Consider the following 25,843-nt stretch of genomic DNA (forward strand, 5'->3'; position numbering starts at 1 on the left):
AGTATTCTCAGGTGAAAGTCATTTGTGGCTTTGAATGAAAAAAGCACAGATTAAAAGGGTCATGCACAATCAAATATATTTTGGTTCAATAAATTTAATTTGTATTTCTATGAGTACAAGTAACATGCAAGATTACCAAATTTTCATTAAGATAGTCACAATTTTTTTAATCCTACTATCAGGTTGAAATTAGGCAGGGTTTGGATTAAAAATGCAAACAGGTCTAGCTAAACTGAAGAGAGTGAAGATCCATGAACATGCAATTAACACAATCTTTTTTTCTTTTTTTTTTTACACAGATTAAAGGTACTTGATGGATTTATATACTTTAAAACTTGTCAAAGCTGCCTGCTGTTGACATTTGGTGCAGATCCCGAGATTCACATGACTATAATCTAAATCATTAGAATGTCCTATCATGTAAAAGTAGCATTTTTTAAAAGATACCAGTACTTTGGATGAGATATTTTACTCCTTGATACCATATCATGTTTGATAGCTACACTTTAGCTTTTATTCTTTTTTTAAACACTTGGCCAAATGTAATTTGGATGGAAATAACTGAGCCTTATGTAACAAAATTATGGAAGAAAAAAAGGTCTTGCCTGGTGTGACATGTAAAATCAGCACTTCAAATTTACCATGGATGCCGTGGTAAATATACTTGTGCCTTGCGCTGCAGCTTTGTGCCTCTTGGCTCATAAGCCCTTCCACGATCAGATTATATACGCCTGCATTAAACAAGATAATTTGAGTAGGACTGAGGTGGAACAAAGGTGAAGTGTCCTATTGTGTCCCAGTTTCAAAGCTGTGTCTGTTAGATGCAGCAGCGTTTTGGGAAGGTAAACCTGTGTGCACATTGGCATTTTGGGAGCAACTGTCTTATTTTATTTTATCTTCAGGTGTGTATTCAACATTACAAGTAATTTTTGGTATTGAAACTAATTTATATGATTTAGGGAATGAGATTAGTTCATTAGCTGGCTTACATGTTTTAGATATGTTGCTAAGAAACAGCATCAAGTGTATGGAAACAGCAATTATGTGTTGACCATCACTGAAAATATATATTTTTTAAATTATGGTTATGATTTTTTTTATTGTCAAGCACAATGACAATGCACATATGATACAACAAAGAGCATAAATTAGGTAAGCAGATCCCTTGCATGTGACTGGTTATAGGATTGATTTAAATCTATATTCCCATGACAGATTTAAACTAGAAGATGCAGGTGTGGGATGTGCTGTGCAACAAAAGAACAAGAAAAAAATCTCTACGTCTGGCTTGCATTTACGATCCGAGCTGTCACAAAATGTCCAGAATCACTGATGGCCTAGAACATTTCTTTAAAGCATGAAGAGTCTTTTTTTTTTTTTTTTCACGAGGCATTATGCTTCTTTTTCTTCATTCACACAGCACTGCTGCTCAGTCCGACACAGTGGCTGGATTCCCTAAAGACTATTTCGGAAAGAAGAGAAGAAAAAGGGAAGCTCTTGCACACAGAGAACAATGAAAAAATAAAAACAAATTTACACAAGTATTTAAACCACATCGTCCCTTCCCGTCACCCCACAAGACGCTGCTTTTCTGAATGTAGTAGAAAGATGTCCATCCAAACCGCTCTCCAGCCGGAGTTTTTGTGTTCAGGGAGATTAAGAGCTGCCCCTGTGGCCCTGGCCAACAGTAAGCTTTGTTAGACCCAGCGGCCGTTTTTTTTGCGTTTCGTTCTACCAGATGTACCCTCCGTCGTCGGCCTCCCCTTCCTCCTCCTCGGTTTCCTCCGCGTTCTCCTCCGTCTCTTCCTTCTCCTCTTCATCCTCCCATCCAACCCCACTGCCAAAATCTCCGGAGTACGCCACCACGTCATCTTGAAAAGGGAGAGCAAACAGGGGAGCCGAGGTGAAGGGACAGAATTGTTGGCATCGAACCCACCCCCCCCCGGTCCCTTAGCATTCACAAAGCATCTGACTGCACACACAAAGGCCGTAATCAGCCAATGTTCAGCTAATTCTGACCGGCAAAAAGGCGAAATTAGCTGAGGCACGACAACAAACAAGAGGTGTGCCAATGACTTTGCCTGCTCTTTTCAGAGCCTCGCTTTAATTCGAGCCTCGGGCTTTCAGTCTTCTCACCTGCAGGTCTGGCGAAGCCGGTTGTAATTAATCTTAAAAGAGCCTTTTTATCTGGGAGACAAATGGTCTTTTAGTATGCAAATGAGGCTGGCTGAAGCGAATGTGCCGCTTGGTCTTCTGTCTGACTGCTGAGGGAGGCTTTTTGTGCAGAAAGGGCCCTTGTACTGAGGTTTCTGCCCCGCGCAACTCACCACAGTCGGGATCGCCCAGCATCCGGGAGCCCATCAGTTCTCCTCCATGCTGATCCACGCACCAGCACTCGCCTCGACTCTGGTCGCACTGCAGCTTGCGGTAGTATCCGTCCTCGTCGCAGCTGGGAATGTACGTGCCTGACAGAGAGGCGGGCATGCATCATCACACACAAACACACACCCATACATACAAATTACAACTGAATAAATGATACTTCTGTTGTGCAGCAGGGGCAGTTAATCATGAAGACTCCAGATGTTTAACCTTTATGAGACAAAGGCAAATATTTCTGATGCACTGATTCTGGGACGATACAAGATGTTCAAAACAACAATAGTTTTTCTTTGTTGGAGTTCTGTATGGAAAGTATGATAATAAAAAAACGTCAATACAAAAAATGACTGCATCTTCTCAGAAACTGCAGTAAGTGGTGACAAACATATTACCAACACAACATTTAACAACAGATAAAGGCCTCTACCATTCTTTCACAATTCTAGTATAATTCAAAGATGAATGATTATCAATGCATCAAAATAAATAAAATATATTTTCCCAATTGAAGCAAAACTCCACGCGATGGCAAAGGCACAAATAACGATGCATTTTATGGTATGATGTATGTAGTTATAATTCAGGTGAAACAGATCTGGCAGAAAAATGAGTTTAATTCCTTAATATTTCATTCATATTTCTGCAAAAACTCTGAATCCTATACATGCATCTTAAAAACAATATTTCCACAGCTGCAGCCATTTCTGTGTAAAAAAAACTATGAATCGTTGCATCCCAAAAGGATAATGGCAGTGAAGAACAGAGATATGGGCTGATACCCTTGTGAAGCCAATATACTGGTGAACCCTTTTTTCATATAAACACACTTATCACAGTTATCAATGCTAGTGCTAGTATATACTAAAAATTAAAAAAAAAAAAATTTTTAGAAAGTAAAAAAAGAATGGAAATAACTATTCTTTTCTGTGGCTCTAGTTTGCATATAGAGACAGTGGAGTGAAACCACAAGCAACAGACACAGTCAGAGGGAAAGCGTGGGGATGGCAGACCCCACAGGCTATTTGCTTTCAGTGAGCACAGCTTCAGAGAGCATCTCGGTATCCTGCAGGCTTTTCCGGGCGTTGGAGCTGGCTGCTGGTGCATCTGCGGTATGTCCTTGGAGAGTCCGGCACGCTGCCGAGCCAAATATGCAGCATTGAGGCCGCTGCCAGCCCTGCACTCTAATCTCCTGCTCTGATTAGGAGGTAATCCCAGCCTCGCGCTTGTCATCTGTTTAATGAAACTCCTCCAGCACTCACTCCTGCCAGAAACTCCCTCCCTCCCTCTGTGAACTCTCATTCATTTTTTCCTCACTGCTCCCACTTTTTAACATCCGTTTTCTTACATTTACATTTACAGCATTTATCAGACGCCCTTATCCAGAGCGACTTACAATCAGTAGTTACAGGGACAGTCCCCCCCTGGAGACACTCAGGGTTAAGTGTCTTGCTCAGGGACACAATGGTAGTAAGTGGGATTTGAACCTGGGTCTTCTGGTTCATAGTCGAGTGTCTCACCCACTAGGCTACTACCACCCCCTTTCTTCATCCTCATTTTGTTTCCCTCTTCTGATGATCCTCTCCACAGTCTCTTCCGACCTTCCCACCTCACATACACACACACACACACACACACACACTATTATTAACTCACAGGTGTGCTCTCTTGCCTCCAACGTCCTCATACATACCCACTTTTCGCTTGGCCCCCTCTTGCACTTGAATCCTTTCTAGCTCAGCCAGGCAGGGGGGCTCTGCGGGTGAAAAAGAAAGAAACGGGACAAACACAATCTGAGCTTCAGTGCAGAGCGGCGCTAAATCCAAAGCGCTCCCACACTGGAAAACAGAGTGTGCTAATGAGTTTCCCGAATCTGCTGAACGAAATGTCGGAGAGCCCCGGATACGCACAACCACATAAATAAATGACCAGGTCTATTAAAAATGTACATTTAAACAATTCTATCCTACTTTTATTTATTGAAATGAAAGCAGCATATTAAGGGTTGCATCTTTCAGGAGAAGATCTAAACCGTGCATGCCATTCCAGGTCAAAAAACACTACGGGTAGGATTTCCGCTGTGCAGCCCAGTCAAGTCCCTTGTGTGCACTGGACAACCAGGCTGTCAACAGGCAACAGTGAAGTTGTTTCAGCTCAGTGCCGTCCATTGCCCTTGCCAGCATGAGAAACACACAGAGTTGAGGCAGAGTGACAGGACAGGAGGAGCCGTCGGCGTCTCCAGGGGACGTGTGATTGGCTGGCCGGACACGTAGCGAGCAGAATAACATCGAATAACATGGCCTGCGCTGGTGAGCACGCACAGAGGTGCAGCCCAGTCTCTCTCCCGAGACAGCAGGGCAGATGGGCTGCATAGGCTTCGTCTTTTGCACATGCACATCATTTCACAAATGATGCAATTAATGTGGAGATAATGTTGGTCGCTGCGCATTTGGCATGTACAAAATGTATACGGCAAATGGCATCTCCTCATTTTGGTGCCGAGACATAATGCAATCAAACCGTGTCACTACTGACACTTTCTCTGGCACGAGCGCATTTGAGTGGGTGTTCGAAGGAGATGAAAGCTCTGGATTACTGTAATCCAAAAGTCCCGCTTATGCTTCAATTCTGCACTCGCTTTTTTTCGAGTATATTTAGAAAACCAATTAAGACTAATCCTGAACAGGCAAAATGAGTTCAGATGACCTGTGGGATGCATGCAGCAATATGAAGAGGGCTGCGTTTAATGCTACCATCTCTAATTAATGACGTTCTTGAATTAAAATTTCTAAACATTTCAGGGGACGTAAATGAAGATTAGAAGGAGATATTTTCAGAACTCTATATAAGATGAAATCCATGAGGAGAGTTTCCTAATGTCACAGTCACCACATTGTCATTCAGAACCCTTCAGTTAAAGCACTGATATTTTATCTGCATATCTGATAGTGGGCATTGTCATGAGATGTCTATAGCAGAGATCACATTAGTGATGTTCACTTACATTACCAGTGTGAGTGCTGTCAATCAATCTTTATTCATAAAAACATCATTAAAGTCTTCTGGGTGACAGAAATAATTACCCACCAAGTAAAAGGCTTGGGTGGGTCGCTCTCACCAAGATACAGAAACTTAGCAAGCAGTCCAGAAGACCATGGATGCTATGACATTAGTGAACACGCGTCCTGGCTTCTGCATTGCCAAAAGCACTCACTCTCTCTCCAGAAGCATAAGCACCACTCCGCCGTGGAGACTTTCCCGTCTCGGTATGAGTCGCAGGAGTTGAAGAAGGGCCGGATGCAGACTTCATACTTGTCCAGATTAATGGCTGCCAGCTCGGCCTGGTCCAGGTAGAGATCCCCGTTGGTGTCCAGTTTAGAGAACATCCAGCCAATTGAATCCTTACAAGTTGCCACAAGGGTTCGGTCTATAGCTATAACAACAACAACAACAACATTTAATTTTTCTCCAACTGTAATACTCCGACTCCCTTTAGTGCTACACTGGGACACTTTGAGATTATTACACAAAGTCTCTCAAACTGATGAGTAATTGTGTAGTTATTATATGTTTGTAGTACAAATACATTGATATTACATTGACTGTAGTATTACTAGTAGACCACAGCTAATAATAAATAGTTGAATAAAAAGTTAAATAGTCCTATGCTACTGTAATTGTTTTAAATGCTAGTCATAATAGTGGAATTTGAAGTGGCCAATATTTCAGAAGGGCTAAGTATGTGCATGAAAACATTACCGAAACATATAGAACAGGAGTGAGAAAATGTACGTGTTGTAGAACTACCGGAGGAAGAGCTGGCCGCAGGTCTCCCTGTGCCATTCTGTTTGGCATTGCTCTGGAGCAGCTGGAACCAGTCCCTCAGCCGGTCCCCCAGATCAGCCAGGTCCTGCCCCGTGCAGCCCTCTGGAGCAGAGACAGTGACGCATGAGGCAGTGGGAAAAGTGCAAAAATGAGAAACAGACAAGGATCTTGACACGTCACACCTAATATGTTGAGTCGGCAAGCCGGCATGGCAACGTTTGCCTTTTTGCAACAATAGTCACAATTTGCATCTTATGCAAACATGACAATTTACATTTTATCATTCAGAATGGGTACATAAAAAAATCTAAAATAATACCGAGGTCAGTGTTCCAGTTCCATTTGTTGTGTTTTGTCACATGTAATTTAGCTTGTTAGCCTTTGTCTGCTTTGTCACTGCCATTAGCCAGCAATGTCTGAAATACGTATGAATCATATTCAGATTTATTCAGTTATAATGCCATATAGACTTCTTATTGCCATTACACTGTTTACACACACACACACACACACACACACACACACACACACACACACACACACACATAAATAGATTTATACTTGGTTTACATGAAGATTAGTTGTTTTATTCATATTTACATTTACCACATGTAGTGGCTTACAATCTGTAGATACAGAAACTGTTCAGGGACACAATGGTATTACATTTAAACTATTAAACAGACCGTAACATAACTTGCCGAGCCATGTTTTCATTCTAACCGCCTGTCCCTTACTTGGTCTCACATCTCAATGGCAAATGCGAACCCCAAGGCTGTGTGAGCGAGATGTATTTTGGGTCAGCAGCCCTAACATTAATATAATAAGGTCTTTTTTTAGGAGGAGACCTTTGTCTTCATATGCTTTAAATGTCAAGACAAGGTATGTAAATGCCATGAAATTATTAGTACAAAATAAGGCTAGTCATGCGGTCCATTATAATTCAAGTGAAATAATTACACAGGTATTATGAATCGTCAAAGCTGCCAGTGAATCTATTGTAATGCGTAGTGCAAAACACCAGCGCCTTCAAAAGGAACTGACGATACGAACCACAGAAGATTGCAACGTGTTACAGACATGCTCAGCTTGTATACTTGCCTGGTTTGCTGTCTGTATCTGCGGAAGGAGCAGTAGCAGCGGCGCAGGGGCAGAAACCAGTACACTTCACGCTCAGCTCTTTCCCCGTGAGGCATGACTGCTGCTCCAGCTTACACTGCAATGCACACACACACACAGCACAAGGTGTGCTGCAATGACACCTGACCACTCTCACATACTATGCCATTAATCCCCGGAGTAAAGGGTTGAAGCAGGAATGAGTTATAGCCCAGATACAAATAAAGTATTTATAAAGGTGACCGTGGAGAAGAAAATGTCTCACTCGAATGAGACGGCATGATTCAGAGGCAGACTGAGATGAAGCATAATTTGCTTTACCACTTCAGCTTCTCAGCGAGGTCAGAAAAAGAAAAGGCAGCACATAAATCAATAAAATTGGGCCCTTGTCCCTTGTGTGGTCCTGCACTCGTACCATGGATGTTTTTCTCAAGATATTTAGCAGATGTCAGCCACTAGAGAACATGCGTCTGATGACTAACAAAGAACACACCCGAAATGATTCAGCCCCCAGTGCAGTGGCTGAGGGGTGAATAGGTGACTAAACTAAATAAAAAGCTGGAAAAACAGAAAACGAGTTAATAATAAGACCGTTTTTGCGAGAACGTGGTTTGCATTCTAAAAACGTATCATGAGAATCATAATTAGTTGACATCGTTGGGTCATATATTGTGTGCTGCGTGGCTTACCTGAGAAGCGTAATTATGACCATCAGACCCACAGACCGGGCCAGAGGCCAACACAGGACAGGGTTTACAGCTGTTCTGCTGAGGCTTAGCCAGGGGCTGCCGGATCCTACAGACAAAAACAAATATCAATAATACTATTTATCAAATCAATACTATAAATCAAATACTATTGATAAGAATTAATAAGCAATCCAGCTTGTAGTTAAATTTATAAGGCCGGTCAAGAACATCCTGTCATTAATTGAACATTAATTGCCTGTACTGTGTTTCAGTAATAACACAAGGCAAGTGGTATAAGCTCTTACAGTTTAATAAATTACACTTCATGTATAATACTGAATATGTTATGTGCTAAAAAAGAACAAAACAAAGGATGAACATTCCCTTGGTGTGCATTAAAAATAAATCGAGTGAAGGGCGTTCCTGTCTGAGTGGCGCCTCAGGGCAGACAATATGAATAGAGGCGTTTACCAGGGGTATGGTGGGGGCGGGGAGGCAAGAGCACGAGCCGCAACGCACACGGTTATTAATGTGAACAACTCATGAAACCCATGCTCAGACCTTGCAGTGCTCTCCGTCACCCTCTGTTTCAGCGCTGTCAGTGGGGGGATGCTGAATGTCCTGTCATAGCGCCCGGAGGCCCAGACAACGTGACCGTAATTCGCCGTGTTCGTTCCAAGGTTTTGCCCATGACTTATCCATGTGTGCCCACAGCGGCTACAGAGAAGACCCTGCTTTTTGCTTTTGAGTGACGGAATGAGACAGGACACCATTCCCAATTACCGCGCGTGGGCATTAAGTGCCACTTAGGGCTCACCTATGCTCCAGCTTCTTGCGATTGACACAGACAGCGTGTTGGTAGCCCTGGGCGACACACACCTTGTGTCGGCTACACTTCACCTTCTGACAGGGGTCCTTAGTGGTGTCCACATCTGACGAGGGAAAAAGGGCAGCAGAGACAGGGAGAGAGAGGTAGAGAGAGTGAGAAGATGAGAAGCAGCCCGCTGTTATTCATCCATATCGCCAGAAACATCCCCCTGTTGGCACGGACCTATGCATAACGTGGTAGCGACGTCTGCTGTGAAATCCCCCAGAGCTCTCCTCTCTCTATTTTCCTGCTCTGATACGAAATCAGAGGTTACGAGGAGATGAGTGACAGAGTGAGAGCGACACAACGGGTGAAAATAGAAAGAGCGCAGAAGTAAGTGCCTCTCTCCAATGTGAAAATCTTCACCAATCCCTTTGTCCTAGTTGGAGAGACAGCGTTTAGCCAGGCTGCACTGTGGAGTCCACAAGGGTGGATGGACGGAGAAAAATCACTCTGACTATGATGGTTCTGGGTCCGGTTTTCAAAAGTGCTATAACAGATGCGATGTAAAGATGTATGTTAATAGATAAAAACAAGAACCACTCGCTAGTTATGTGTATCTTGAAGAGAAGAGACCATTTTGCTGGTGTGTACAGTAATTTCTTCTGTTACCCAGAATATGACCTTAACATGACATGTAAGATGACAGAAATAACAGTAGTTATGACAGTATGTTCAAGTATTTAACTGCCGTGAATGCACAAAATGAGATTTCAGCTCTTCAAGACCTACACATTTTTTACCACAATTTGGCAAAAACTGAGAGATCCCGTCTCCTCCCTCCTCATCTGATTACCTCTGTCAGTGGACATCACAAAACACCACATCTGCTACCAACCAAACATGCAGACAGACCATCAGTAATTCAAGAAAACTAGTGAATCAGACATTTCACTCTCTATTTGGGACAATATTGTTGTGGTCATTACAGTACAGTGTGGCCAGACGTGCAAGGATCTGAACCGAGACATGACATCAGTGTGACATAAAATAAATAATGAAATGGGGGGGGAAGTCAGTATTACTGAATAAACCATGAGATCAAACAAAATGTCAATCTTTTGAATCGGTGAAAATCTGATTAGGATTTGGGAAGCAAATCCGAATGCAAAGCTATTCAACACAGCAAGCATGGTTTTATGCAGATCTTTATTTTCTTGTCAACGTTTCCATATTATTCTGGCCTTGCTGTCCAGTCTGAGCAGCTACCGAGCCACCATCTTGAGCATGGAAAAGAGGCCAGGATGTGTCAACCACCATCCCGCACCAGCTGGACCACGTTTAGCTGCTTTACTGCATTATCACTGCAGGCGTGTTATCAGGCTAATACTGTGTCTGCTAAATACCGCTTTTATAGTTTTTTCAAAAGACGTCATTAGGGGCATAGATTAGTAAAAATATTTGCTGGCGGACCATTGCTTCATAGCTTGATCACTAGGGGACATTGAAGACTCTGGTTGCCTAGGTGACCAACGGCCTCCTGCATTTCCATTGGCAGTCGCCTCAACTTGTGATTAGTTCAACTCAGTACCTGCTCATTTTGCACTGCCAGATGTTGCAGGTTTCACCCTCACTCACACTACTCTCGTCTCCTCCTGACTGTATGATCAACAGAAAAAAATCACCTTGGAATCATGTTGTTGAATCACAATTTGGTAAAATGTTATAGAATGATGCCACTGTCAGTTTATGGGTAGAACCCTTAGAATGACCGTCTTGATCAAGTTTTTGTTTTGAACATCTCAACTCAGTAGGTCTGCCAGTAAATTCAGGGCATCTGTTCAGAAACAGAGCTGATGTAAAGCTGGATTTTCAGCAGGGATCTCCCACTGGCTGTTTAAATGAAAATATGACATTTAATTCATAGTGTCTGATGACCTCCACATTGTTTGTAAGGCTCTAGTTGCATTCCCTATCACATTTGTATATTTTTAATGCTGCCGAGTGGTAGCCTCAGCCGCTAAATCCCTTGCAAATCGAACATGACTAATCCTTCCCCTGAATAGAAAACATTTCTAAATAAATTTCTCCTTTTTTTTCTCCACTTTATTTTCTCTGCCTCAGCACTGGCACTGTATTATGCCAAATACAATGCCATAAGGTAGAGGCATGAGTCTCATAAATTTACAGGCTTTGGTGGATTAAGCATAACACAAGAGTAAGGATGTTGCCATAGCAACAGATGCATCACCACCAGGCACTGAAAGACAATTTTCCGAGATGTGATTTGCAGTTCAATCTAGTGTTCCAAAAAGAAATCAAAATCTCCCTGTTGTTCTGTCCGTCCATCTTGTCCTCATTTTCTCACCCTGTAAGTCTCACTAAGTCTGCATGCAGAACTCGCCCCAATAAAACTGCTATTCAAATCCAGTTTAGAGAAGTGTGGGTTCTGTTCGTAACCACACCATTCTCATCTTGGGTTTACACACCCAGAAGCTTTTATTGAGATCATTGCTTTGCAATAGGAAGCATCATCAGTCTTAATTACTTCATGAGCCGTGAGGTAAAATGGCTGATTAAACCTGCGAACTGGCAAAGAAAGAAAGATCTATGCATCTATCAAGATGGCAAGTTAGTTCAAAAGCATAGGTTAGGAGGTTTTAAATGTTTAAACATAGAAGAATGCAGTTTGGTAAATTTCTTTACTCTTAAGGTACTACTACGTTGGCCTAATATGATGTTTTGATTATTACAGATTAAATGGCTTGATGGAGGTAGTGTAAAATTTACGGGGTAACCATTTTCTCAAGGTCAATGATGACCCCTGGCATAATTGAACACCTTTAACTTATGATCCACATAATGTGACAGTTTCTGTTACTACCAAAATATTTCAAAAGATATCTTAGTTAAGTTATATATTACAAGACTAATAGAATTCATCTTTTTCACAAATCTTTCAGAAGATTTTTTTGGAGCCATCTACAAGTATTGCATTTCTTGTTGTGTAAAAGCAGATTCCTCTACAATCTGAACTCTGCAGCAATGGCTGTAATGTTGTCAAACATAGCAGTCATACAGGGACAGGACCCGGGTACGTTGGATTCTGGGCATTCAAACTTCTGTGGGACGTTCAAAGAATTGATAATACCCTTAACCACTTTATGTCAGCCTGCAGAAGTAAAATCCATTCCACTATACTTCATGAATGCTTAAATGTATGATCTCAGCTAAGAATCATGCTTAGCCAGAGGATGTCTACAAAGTAAAGAAAGTCAGCATAATTTGCATCAAACTCATCCTAAACGACACAAAACTAGAGATGCCGCAGGTGTCGGGTGGGCATAAAATTGATGTGTTTGACTATGACTGATGTCTCATAGTCCAACGTTAGACATGCATTGCACAACGCTTGCTGGGGGATGACACAGTGCAAAACAATTGGGGCCTGTGCATCTTCCTCCTCCGACGCCACCAGCTCATTTTTCTACCCAGTCACTGACAGGACCCAATCTGTGGTGACACCTGCTAGTCCATGCCGTGGGTGTCCAGCTGGGATACGGAGACTGCTTTCTTTTCCCCCGGCCGTCTTATCACTCACTCACTGTGGCTAATACACGCGTCGCTAATAACCGTCACAGCTCGATGACACGGCTGAATACACAAGTCATGTGGCGGTTCACTGAGTCACAGTAAATAACAGATAAACTGCCAGACCCATTTTTTTTTTTATCTCAGGACAGACTTTTGTCAGCCACACGGCTTCTACTGCTGCAAATTGCTTCAGATATCTGTTCAGTCAAGACAGTCCCCTTAGACAGGGGCCATCTGATTGCCTTTCATCTTAACCCTTTAATCCTATTTATTTTTTTTAAATTTCAGACTGAGACTTTTGTAAAACCGAGGAGAATAGAGTAAAAAACTCTCTACACACAAAAGCACTGTATTCAAACCACTTCAACTTGATGTTACCTGGCAGAAAGAGGCATGGCACATTAGAGGTTAAAAGGATGAAGAGTTTCTAATTTATTAACACCAGTAAATTATTATTGCAATTACATGTAAATATTGTATGTAAAAAAGGTACCAATGTTACAGAGAAAATCAAAATGAAAGACAGGAGGAAAAGATAGAAAAAGACAGAACAGCCTGAACCAAGTTTCAGAGACATCACCTGATCCAGGAGAAAAATGGGAGGAGAGAAAAGACTCGAAAGCCGGAAGGTCCGGTTCCGATGGAAAAGCAGCTCAGAAAAAAAGTGCCTGTTCCCACACGTGCCTTATACATTTGACCCACAGGAAGTTGTCACAGACCAATCAGAATTTCTTGTTTCTTTCGTCATGCCCTCAGAGTCTCCCATCTGGGGCACCTTTGGCTCAGGGGAGGGCTGCCAAAGACATGTAAAACGGAGGTGTTGAATCTCCATGCACAACAAAAGCGCAGAAACGTCATGGCTCTGAGACGTCCCATCTTACACTTTCCTAAGCAAACATAATGCACTTTATAATTTTATTTTGGTTAAATTGCCAAATGTGACCGATGGGAAACAACATAGTCCTTTTTTGTAATAAAACTAACAAATTGGTCAATAAAGCCTATTTGTACACTTTAAAAAAGTGATAACAGTGCCCACTTAGCACAGAATAATGAGACATGGCACTCTCACTTAACAACAGGGACATTTTAAGCCCCCCTTCCTTTTCTCAGCTCCCATCCACATCCCCTGCAACATTGCCCCACAAACAGACCCACACACTCAGCTGTAACATTAACTCACCCGTTACATAGTCTTATCTTTTATCTTGTTTTATCTTGTGGATAACTCATACCACTTACATTTCTAAGATCCAAAAAACGTTCAATGACTGGTCATTCTGTCATTGACTGCCAAAGTGGCAGTCAGGAGGTACCTCAGCCTGTTCAACAAGACAACGCATGGGCCCTGTCCAAGGCCTGTATCAGGAATGTGACTGTACCCTCCTCAGTAGGACTCCATATTGTACATATATAACCTGCAGGTGATGCAAGACTCCACCGCTTACAGCCGGACCAGACTGGCTCGCCCGTGATGAACTACTTGCAACTGTGTCTGCCATAATAAGGGACTATACGATCATCAACCGGCAGTCATTTGGAGTATGGCATGACTTTGAAAGATTAATTTTGTGCAGTGAATATGGGTCACACAGAGAGCCATTTTCACAGACAGGGGACTTTTGGGAACATTTCAAGGGGATGACACCACTCCCCAATTGCCCAATCCAGGTCCTACCACACAGCCCACTTCAGATCCTATCAATATCACAGTCACTTTCCACTGCAAGTGTGGGGATAACAGTTATGCTACAAACAGCATAGGGGAGGGGGTGTCTTCTAAATCAAGTAGGTCCAACAAGTAGGAAAATTTTAAACTGTATAAAAAATATTAACTTTAATTGCCAGCACATGTATATATTTATTCAATACAACGTATTATGTAATCCTCACATATATTAGTAGTAGAGCCCCTCGAGAGTGTATGTACCAAATATGTTGTTTTCTATAAATTAAGATATTTTAACTGCCTGATCTTGATAGTTTAACCAAGACAGTCTATTTTCATTTTGTCAACCAGACCCAACAGAAACAATACTGGATCCTCTAGAAGAAGAAAAAATGGTTCACTTTTGTGACCATTCGGATTAAATGGGTAAATAGTGTTTGGCTGCCTGTGTGCACCCTGACACCCTCTAAATATTATTGCTATTTACAGCTTTTCATTCCCCTATCAAGCAGATGCATTTTCCCCTGAGTGCAACAACAAATTACTCATCAAATCTGCCCAGATACTGACAAGTTGCATTCAAGTCCCATGAGCCCACAAACAGCATTTCCTTTGTGCATTTCTTTGTGTTTTTTTGAATGAGTAAAGAAAGAAAGCTCAGATCTTGATAGTTTGTTTGTAATGGGACTGATATATAGGAATGGGAATGAAAGGCCTTTATAAGAGAGCGATGGCATAAATAAAGTTAGTTGTACCTTTAAATTGTAGTGGTCTCTCTCTGTCTCTCTCTCTCTCTCTGTGTCTCTGTGCTTGTGTCAATCCTTTTTTCTTTTAATTTTCTTTTTATTGTCTCTGATACGAAAATTAGCCCTCATTATTATACTACATCAGTGTGTTTCATAAAGGTTGAGTGCTGGTTGTTAGTGACCCCATTTTCCAATGAAATATTTGTACGCTTTATTGTATGACTGCTGTTTGGTAAGTTGTTGCATCAGACTCATTTGCATCCTTGAGAGAAAATCTTTTTTTCTGTATTCAGAATAAGCAGAAAAGTCAATCCAAGGATTATGCCATCTGGCCACAGAATGCATTTGTATAAGATCCACAGAAATTATAGGTCTCTTTGGGGTGACCAAAGACTGAGACACTCATAATGTATCAATAGATTTTTCAATACGCTTTGCACATATTTGCATATTTAAATGTTTAATTATATTGATTCAAAAGATTTTTTCCCCATTCAGTGCTGGATGCTCTGTGAATATAATACACCCATTTATGTACATTTGAAAAGTACTTTTAATACTTTTGATAGGCACCTTGTCTTCAGACCTCATGTACAGTGGACATGAAATTACATCGTACATAATGAAACGACAGAAATCCTCCTGTTTCATACGTTCACACATACATGTCTGTTATTTTATAAGAACAGAACAGAGATGTTTACTTGCGCGTCCTCATTCATTCACCAAAGCTGAAGAATAAGTGCATCAAACTAGTTAATATTAAAAACAAATGCAAACGTGATGTCAGAGTTATGGCTATGGCAAAATACCATTGCTTCAGACAGATCAAGGAACTAAAATGTGAGGAAAGACATTTATCTAGGATAAGGTCTCAGTGCTTCTGGGCTGGATAGTTAGAAGAAATCATTTTGCTTATGAGAGCACAAGAAACGTTGGAGCTCATTAAATATGAACGAGAGCTTGTCCCTCTGCAGGCAGGGGAAAAAGACCTGCAGGCCATTGATGTCTGCACTGGCAGAGTTTAAAGAGCAGACATTATTCTGATTTAGTAACGTTTTACTGTGACAAATCTGTTAGCCATCCTTCTTCTCTGTCGCCTCATTAATTTTGCCATGGCATGAGGGTAGATCAATGAGGTCTGCTAAAACCCATTTCTGAAAAGACCCAGAATCATTAACATATCTGTTCCATTTCATTCATTTGTTCCAATGATAACAGCATGCGTCTATATATCAGGAAGCACTGGCCCATTTGAGCCAATTTTTTATGTTTTTGTGTGATTCTAAGAAAAAATTGAATTGCAACTTATTTGGGGGCAGTGGTGGCCTGTAATCAGAAGCCGGTTCGAATCCCGAGCCCCCAAGGTGCCACTGAACAAAGCAATGTCCCCACACGTCCCCCGTGCCTGTCATGGCTGCCAACTGCTCACCAAGGGTGATGGTTAAAAGCAGAGGACACGGTTCGTTGTGTGCATGTGTGCTATGCTGCAGTGTATCACAATCACTTCACTTTCACTTTTTTTTACTTATTTGACAAATTTGGCGATTTCATTGGCAAAATCTGTTCAATATTCACTATACAACGTGTATTAAAAACTGTTGGATAACTGTACATTACTGCATTGTAACTAGCATACCACGAGTTGAGAGCGAGTGCTTTTGCTCGGCTCACGTTTAAGTGGCCGTTGCTTTAACTTGGGACATATCCGAATGGCGAGTATGATTGTCTATCACGCAGGGACATCAGTGCAACGTGATTGGACTCTCCCACACATGGGTGTCTCTGAATCCCATTATTTTTGTGGCCACTAAGCAGCCTTGTGCATGCACTGCAGTCAAAGTTGAACTTTGAAGAGGAAAGAATTTTGGTTCAATTTTGATATATATAATTCAGTCCTATTTTGGTTCTTGTCCAAACCCGAAGGATGAGTAAAGGCAACTTTATGCTAAAAGCACCCACTATCCATAACATTTTGTGCTCTAACACATTACGTTTGGTGCTGACTGCCCAATAAAATCTTTATGTGTGATGCAAACCATTTCAAATTATTTCTCAAACGATTGAGCAAATGCTTCCAACTGAGGGATGAGGAATGGTGAACCTTCAGCTTTGCTGCATCAGTGGATTCAATCCTTTAAAAACACAAGCAATGTCATCCAAAGCTAAATAAAGCCCTTAATGGGGACTCACTGGAAATTGCAATTGTCTATTAAATACATCCGGAGATATTTGCTAATGGACTCCATCATTTTAACTTCAAGTCAAGACATGGTGCCCAGGCAAGTCTGATAAAATGTCTCCTCTCCAAGCCACAGTGAATATGACCTCACCTCTTATGTGGTCAGCTCGCTATACTATAGTTAAGACCTGGCACATCCTTTTACTTTAATTAGTATGTTGTGGCATTAATGCTATTAATCACCGGTGACAGTAATATTAAACAGACCCTGTGTCCTTCATATGGTCACAAAAGTAAATATGTAAAGTTCTTACTTTCTTTTGAAGCCTCACTTTCATCCCATGACCGAATGTAATCATCCTGTCAAGAAGAGGTACCTTGTTAGATTTGAACAAACTACAATTTAGAATAGAAATGTACAGAAATAAAAATAGCTTTTATTCAAAGACAGAAAAGTCAAAGTAAAGGAAGCATGTTGTGTTGTGTGTTAATGACTCAGTTGTGTTGAATAATCTAAAGTGTTAGATTCTGTACATTTATCATCAGCCAATCAGAAACATCACTCACCTCCACTTCCTGATGACATGCAGAGGAGACAAAGAGAAAAAATAACATGTCACTTCTCAGCATACACAGTGTGTATTGGTAAGTATCTCACATTACAATACACATAACAATACATGGGTCACGATATGATTATATCACAATATATTGTGATACTGTACATGTTGCGATATTCTACAGTTCAATGAAACACTTAAAAAAACACTTAATCTCTGCTGACCTCACTAAAGAAAATGCTCCACAGCACCACCCAGTGGACTAAATTTGTACACAAAACAAATCGATATTTGATGTCTCTCTATCGATACAATATATTGTTTTTTGCAAGTAACAAATATCATTTTCAGAAATAAAATTTATTTGACTGTGGGAAGTCCTACTTTAGCAGGCCGTTATATTAGAATTCACTGGCGTTAATGCATTACAGTAGATGGCCATGTCACATTAGCGTGCAAAGTGACTCACTGCCAAATTGCTTGGAAAGATGTCATCTCACAGCTTAAAATAAATGCATTCATGAAGGATGATGAAAAAAACTATTTCAATTTCAGGAAATGCTGCTATTAGCCTATATAGTCTTGATCATGGTCATGTCTTCTGGTCATGTCTTCCTACAAAAAAACTTCCTGTAAAATCTCCAGCAGTGCATCTCTCCTCCACTGTCACATTTTCTCAGTTTAAGCATTTTTTTCTTCCATCTACGCAGCTGCTTTGCGGTTGGTACAATTTTGCATGCTTATGCACAAGCAGCATTAATACTGGACTGGTACCATTAGGACAGATACAAACCTCTGGACACCAACACATCACCCAGTCTTCACAAAATAATATTCTAAATTATAGCAACATTTATATAATATTGGGCTAATGCTTGTGTGGTGGTTAAAATGATGTCACCATGTTTAATTTCTGCTATTACAGACACTTTGTACTATGTTGTTTTGTTTGAAATGAATGATCAGAATTCAAAGGAATAGGGACTCTGTGGCATCTGCCATCACTTTCATTCAGTATGACAGCCTCTGTTCAGCATTTGACATGGCAGACTGAAACCCATCTTTATCCCCCAATCCCACCCCATGAGAATGGCATGAGAATCTTCATAATGAAACCGATCGTGTCCAGCAACTACTCCACAAATTGGCACGAGCTTTAGGGGCTCTGTGTGTGTTCATTGTCAGCGTGTGTGTGTCCTTGTGCAGTAATCCGAATGTTACAATGAATCAGTGTATCGATGACAATTTGAAAGACTCGCATCATCTGTCATTTATGATTGGACGCGAGCTCTGCAGCCGTGTCATCAATGTGTGAGGTGGTGTTGAGTGGTTTAGAAATACTGTACAGTACTCATCACTCATGCTAATTGTCATCTTCAATAAGACGCACCACACCTTGAATAACCTCTGTGATGATTTCCTTCAAGCAGCTGGGTCATAGTTGCATCACCCTATGCAATTATTATGAAATAATTATGAGTGGGGAGAGTTTTTTTGCAACAGTTGGAGGCCTGATAGACTATAATATAGTCAAACAAGCCATAAAGCATTGACAATATAAAACAGTAATTATATTTGTCCCAAACTAACTAGATATTTAGCTAGTTAACAACCTGGATGACCAAAACCCTCTCATTAATTCACCAGTTTTCCTCTAACACATCACTTTCTGTCTAACACTGAGCAAAGCACCGTCCCCACACACTGTTCCCCGGGCGCCTGTCATGGCTGCTCACTCAGGGTGATGTGTTCAATGCAGAGGACAAATTTCACCGTGTGCACCATGTGCTGTGCTGCTGTGTATCACAAGTGACAATCACTTCACTTTCACTTTGAGTACTAAAGTGTGCAGTTTGACTAGATTTTTGATTGGTGCTGCATTGTATGAAGTTTTGGGATTTGCCGATTGTGCGCTTGAGTCATCTTAACTGCAGAACACTCGCCACTCTGGTGAAAATTGGGGTGACGGAACTGCCTGCAGGAAAGGAAGTTCCTGCCTCTTGATGTCCCGTCAGTCTCAGTCTCCAGCACACCAGATGAGTCATCTCAATTTTCATAAAAGCCTGCGGCCTGGCACCGACGGCCCACCTGCTGGTGACCCTTTCAACTCCATCTGATATCAAATGGCAACCTGAAAATTGTTCTGGACCATCTGAGCTGTCGCTCCCGTCTTCTGCACGTAGTGGGCCACTTTGAAAAATCTTTACATGCTCATTATTGTCACAGGGAGGCCGGGCGAAGTAACCTTTCACAACGCATGAAAGGCTGCGGTGAAAGCTGCTGGTGACGGAGTTCGCTGAAGCGCATCGATCACGCTGCGGCAAATGTTAACAGGTGTGCGTTTCTCCGCCGCCTCCGACGCGCATCTCCATTCCGATCCCCGTCCAATCAACAGAGATATATGTACAAGTGTGCTTGTGCTAATAATAAAAAAAAAAAAAGATCATCCTCGCTGTCTCTCTGCAGCTGCCCAGGCTGATGGGTGTAGGCTGCGTGAAGACAATTTATGCATAGGGCCGCCTGGCCGGGGGCGGGGCTTTCAGATTAGACATCAAACGTGCCGCTAACGGCCCGCCCCTTTGACGGATAAAGCCTCCCACAGGCAGGTTTCGTGTTGGGAAGTCTGTTACCCTGCCGAAGGGCGCTGTCTAACCTGCAGGGAGCAGAGAGACAGAGCCAGGGTCCAGATGAGGTCAGTCATCTGCTGGAGCCCTGAGGGTCTGTGGTCGACATCAGAGGCGTACTCATCCAGGAAATGGAGCTATGAAGTTGATGGCTCACTTGGCTCATGGCACTGGCAGTTTGTGTCTCCGAACTCCCCATCATGACCTTGATAATAGAACAGTTCTTCTGCTTGAAGCAGCCACAACGTGAGCGATAAAAAAATGATTTCTGTCTGCAAATTACTTCTTAATCTCACTGAACTCAACCCCTGTTTAGCTCGTAAATAGCGATGCACAAAAAGCGGGAATGTGTTAAACTCATTTTTATTGTTCCACGTTTAAGGCTTAAGGCAGGAATCAAAGCATGAAATCAACGTTGCACACGTACCTTGAGTGGCTTGTGCCATTTACAAAACAGCAGAAATAGCAATTAAAAAAATTAACTAAGTCAATCCATTGTCATGAACCTTGTGGTTGCCTAGCAACCTTTAAGAAAGAGTTAATGTAGGTACCAGAGTAGGTTTGGGCTTTTTTTCCAAGGTCTCAAACGCCAGACTTAGTAGTGAACTATGACTGTGCATCTGCCTCTTTGGATTGCAAAGTTGATTCTGTGCTCTGTACAGGAGCAAAATGAATTATTAAGTACCTCTGCGCAGAGTCCGTACATAATGGATACCCCTGAAGGAGCTGCACGGAATAAAAACTTGAGATTAGTTTCAGAAAAATTGACCTGTTTTGTCCAGAAAGAAGAGTCAATTTATAGCGCTCTAAGAAGTATTGACAATGGCTGAGGGCAGTGCTGTGGCATTAGCAGATGTATGGCATGTTTGAGGAGGCAAAGCCTGGGAGCAAAACTCTTTTGTACCAACTGGAGCCCCCTGGAGCTACATGTGGATGCTGACAAGCGGTGGTGGCAAGCAGTTAAGGAAGCGGCCCCGTAATCAGAAGGTTGCCGGTTCGAATCCCCATCCGCCAAGATGCCACTGGGGCGCCACTGAGCAAAAGCACCGTCCCCACACACTGCTCCCCGGGCGCCTGTCATGGCTGCCCACTGCTCGCCATCAATCCTGCAAACTCCTCGGCTACAACACCGCCTTGAGATACGGCAATATATCATGATATTTCCTCAGCGGCTACATTATCAATTCGCTGGGATCCGGTATTGATGTGGCGAGGTTTGAGTTGGACTCCTGATCCAGGAGTACACAGCATACAGTCCACCGATCAGACATCAGGAGCAGTGATAACCACAGATCATGAAAGCAGGACCAAATGGCATCTTGTCCATCACATGACTGAACCGAATTGACTTTCTTTTCTATGCTGACGTATTCTATTCCTGATTCTTAATCAGTATCGGCATTCGTTGTAAAAAAGAATCTGTTACAAAAATTCCCAAAAAATCCACAACCAGCAAAAGTGCTTCTGCTTGCGGTGTACAGAAGGACCGCCCCCCCCCTCGGGAGCTGCCGAGAGTCGGTGTCCAGCTGCAGCGCTGAACTAATTCCCACAAGCTCGCGTTTCCTGCAGATGCCACCTGCCTCTGCACAACGCGGCTGGTGCCGAGGTGCGCCAAGAAGGAACAACAGAGCGAGCACAAAGGCGGTCACGTGACCCTTTACCCCGTCCACCCCTTACGGCTAATGGCCGGAGAATGGCCGAATGAATGAACGAGCGGCGCACTCTCCTAAACCGGGGAGCTCCGAATTAGGGGGTGGGGGGGGGGGGGGGGGGGCAGCCATTCCCTGCACCTGCACGGCGAAGATAAAACCTCCCATTCAGCAGGAAGGAGCCGTGCCCCAGGAGCGGATGATGAAAGGCCACTTTTTCTCGACTCAATTAAAGCCCACCTACGCCTCTGGTCGGCGGCCAAGGCGCCCCGCCGCACCCCCGCGCTCGGCTCCGTGAGGCGTGATCTGAGAGCGCTTTATCGAGCCAGGGACCCGCGTCCTCTGGCAGGACTGCTGTTGTCCACAGCCGTTCTAAAGTGGGAAAGAACGTGAGCAGGGAAGCCGGCGTTGTTGCTGTCCTTTCTTTTTCTTTTTCCCCCCTCTTTTTAATCTCATTAAAGATAATGAAAGCGGTGAAAACCGCGGCCCTCGCTGATAAACAAGCTTCCCGCGACAGGATTTTTGCTCTAGTGAGCCGGCGTGTTGAATACTGATACACCGGCATTGATGTGTCAGAGCAGCGTTTGGCAGCGTCCCGCATTACGCCTAATTATCTCTAATACGCTGGACGGGCCGAGGACATCGCCGCGTCCCCCCCAGACGCTTCCAGCTGACCGTCCTGCTGGGCTACGGTTGCGCCAAGCGGCCGATGCGGGGGCCAAGCCAAGGACACGGGTCCACAGAGCACGGTGCTGGTGGGTAACGCCGCTTCCACGGTGGAGAAGCAACTTAATTAGGAAACACGGCCATATTTACATTTACGGCATTTACCAGACGCCCTTATCCAGATCAACTTACAATCAGTAGTTACAGGGACAGTCCCCCCCCTGGAGCAACTTAGGGTTAAGTGTCTTGCTCAGGGACACAATGGTAGAAAGTGGGAATCGAACCCGGGTCTTCTGGTTCATAGCCGGGTGTTTTACCCACTAGGCTACTACCACCCACAGCCGCTGAAAGCGAGTCCCCGGGGACGGCAGCCCCACCCCCACGCCGTGCCGTATTTCCTTGCTGCGTTTTTGATCTGACGATGAAGGCCGCGCCGAGCGTTTTCGCCTCATTAAAAATGTAGCGGCGGGATGACAGGTGCGGGCCGACACAGCCGACTTCCTTCCCCGCGACACGGAGACGGCAAGCGGGCAGCCGCCAGAGGATCAGCAGCGCAGATGACAGGTCCAGTCGTGGCGTCGGAGGAAGGCTCTTTTATGGAGAGGCGGTGGTCTAATGATGCTCTAATATGGAATTAGGCATAAGAAGTACATCCCTTTCATGGCCGGAATTATGTGCACATTTTATACAGAGAAAGAATAAACGTAGCTTGTTATTAATTCCTAATCCACGTGCCCCGGAATAAATGGCAAGTATTGGATGTCAAACAATCGTTACGGCAGGACCCTTGTGATAATGGCCAAATGACACGTACTTTTAATTCAAGTGACCTGAGCTCCCTCTCGTCGCGCCTCGACCGGCCAAGGTGATGCCAGCTGACAAGTGCGTGAGTCCTGAACAGTCCAGGCGACCGGGTGGTCGGGACCCTGTCGATGTCCGCACCGGTTCTCACATTTACATTTACAGCATTTATCAGACGCCCTTATCCAGAACGACTTACAGCTTAGGGACAGTCCCCCCCCTGGAGCAACTTAGGGTTAAGTGTCTTGCTCAGGGACACAATGGTAGAAAGTGGGGTTTGAACCTGGGTCTTCTGGTTCATAGGCGAGTGTGTTACCCACTAGGCTACTACCACTCCACGTTGTTCTTAAATGTCATGAAACACCATTATGTTTCTGTCCCCATGTCTTGCGCTGGTGTCCCTCGTACCACGACACCTCTTTAGCCTGTGGGGTGGTAACGGATGTATAATTCTTTACATTTCACGTGTGAGGAATCCATCGCAGCCTGGATTCCAGCCTGCAAATCCGACCTCAGCCAATCCAGAAATTGTCCGCAATGTCCTTCACGCCACAGCTGAGTAGCGTTGACGTGGGTGACGCTGCAAAGTGTGGTTACATTACAGCACGAGGGCCAGCGCAGGAACAAACGTGACAAGAGCAGGAGAGACAGCCAGAAGACTTTTGTCTTAACAGATCTCCCATTTCCAAACCCGCCGCTCGGAGCTTTTTTTTTTTTGTTGCTAAGGCAGCCGGCTAGAACCAAAGCGGTTGCTACTGGCGCTCTCCTGGGACGAATCTGTGATCCTCTTTTACGATGTCACTCCCAGTTTTTACCACAGGGACACTGGTCCTGCCCGTCCGTGCAACAGACACATGCACAAACACACACACACACACACACACACCTCAACATGGCAAATCCACGAGGGCTGCTTGGCAGTATTAGTAACATGGGTGGTAGTAAGGATGGTAGTAGCCTAGTGGGTAACACACCCGCCTATGAACCAGAAGACCCAGGTTCAAATCCCACTTACTACCATTGTGTCCCTGAGCAAGACACTTAACCCTAAGTGTCTCCAGGGGGGGACTGTCCCTGTAACTACTGATTGTAAGTCACTCTGGATAAGGGCGTCTGATAAATGCCGTAAATGTAAATGAACACTCTTCACCTGTAACATGGTTAAAAACCAAAAGCAAAACAGCTGCGTGTGTGTCTGGCGTCTGCCGGAATATTCTGACTGGGACGCCACGTGTCTCCGATCTTCAGAAACAGAGACGTCGTACGCCTTAACTCGATACAGCCGCAATTCCGCCAGGACGTGGAAGCTCGTCTTGTTTTTCTCGGAGATGTTTGGATTTTCCTCCCCTTCCTCGGACGGAGGAGGATTTTAATCATGGGCTCCACGGCCATAAAACGTACAGTAGGAGGCGTGACTCTCCGGTGCCTACAGGGAACACTGGAGTGCCCGAGTGGCCCCGGTTCGAATTATAGTAGCCTGTGTCACGACGCCCATGCACACTTATTATTCTGGTTTTTTTTTGCTCCATGCTTCATCTTTTCATGCAGATAAATAGCGCCCCTGGATGTACATTTTACATAATCGTTTTGGGAGTTAGGCACCACTTAATCCTACGAATAGCTGCAAGTAAACGTTTGACACCGTTTTTCTTTTTTTTTGTATGTGCGATACTGCGATGTCTGCTTTTATAAATTGACCAATTAAAACCTAAAAAAAGATGCATCTGGGCTACGTATCTTTGGCAATACACATGGCTGCTGTCACCAGCACACGTATGGACAGCATTATGGTTAATAAACCCTTTATAGCAACCCGCCACGCACTGGCACGTTATAACCACGTTATGTCCATTCCTCCAGGTCCCCCGACGGCAGGGCTGCTGCCGAACTTTCGGGTACCAATTTCACCAAACTGAGACAGCGCGTTGCAATTAAGCGCCCTGGTGGACATTTTGGGCGAAGTCCCGCTGCGTCGTTCTAATCGATCACGATCGGATGCACGAGGGAGAACGAAAGTGTGTAAATTCACCACGACGGACCACGCAGGCTCGTTCACTACGATGTGGTTTTGGGACGGTCATCCGTCATTGTTGCGCAGGTCGGGAAAGGAAACAGCGCGACGTGGGACGCATTCGGATATAAAGATGAAGGTGACAGCTTCAGGGTCGCCACTCACGTCTCGGAAGCGATTCCAGTGCTTGGTCTTGCGGCCGTACTGGGAAATGGTGGACAGCCACTGCTCGTCTTCCATGAAATTCCCCGGCTTCGTCGCCTGCTTTTCAGCCTTGGCGTCTTCCTGGAGGGACAACCCGATCAGCATCACGACGGGGACGAGGAGGCGTCCCACGCGGCTTAACCCCACCATGGCGTCGCGAAGAGGAAGGAGAGAGATGTGGACGCCGCCGAGTCCACGGTGAAATGCGACCTGATAACGGGGAGAGAGGAGAGAGGGAGGGAGAGAGAGAGGAGAGAGGAAGAGAGAGAGAGAGAGAGGGGAGAGAGGGAGGGAGAGAGAGAGAGGGAGAGAGAGAG

At 43.8% G+C, this 25,843-nt stretch overlaps 1 protein-coding gene across 1 annotated transcript; it reads right to left on the bottom strand.

Annotated features, from left to right (window-relative positions):
- Window positions 1-78: 78 nt before the first annotated feature.
- On the bottom strand, window positions 79-25,818 carry spock2 (SPARC (osteonectin), cwcv and kazal like domains proteoglycan 2). The gene is made up of 11 exons (XM_028989750.1): window positions 25,488-25,818; window positions 17,579-17,587; window positions 17,326-17,371; window positions 8,830-8,944; window positions 8,013-8,118; window positions 7,306-7,420; window positions 6,187-6,306; window positions 5,594-5,812; window positions 4,073-4,135; window positions 2,328-2,465; window positions 79-1,871 (listed from the first exon to the last, which is right to left on the bottom strand). The coding sequence occupies exons 1-11, from the start codon at window positions 25,674-25,676 to the stop codon at window positions 1,732-1,734; spliced, it is 1,260 nt and encodes a 419-aa protein (XP_028845583.1). The 5' UTR covers window positions 25,677-25,818; the 3' UTR covers window positions 79-1,731.
- Between the last annotated feature and the right edge of the window lie 25 nt (window positions 25,819-25,843).

Source organism: Denticeps clupeoides, chromosome 8 (genome assembly GCF_900700375.1).
Source record: "Denticeps clupeoides chromosome 8, fDenClu1.1, whole genome shotgun sequence".
NCBI classification, from domain to species: domain Eukaryota; kingdom Metazoa; phylum Chordata; class Actinopteri; order Clupeiformes; family Denticipitidae; genus Denticeps; species Denticeps clupeoides.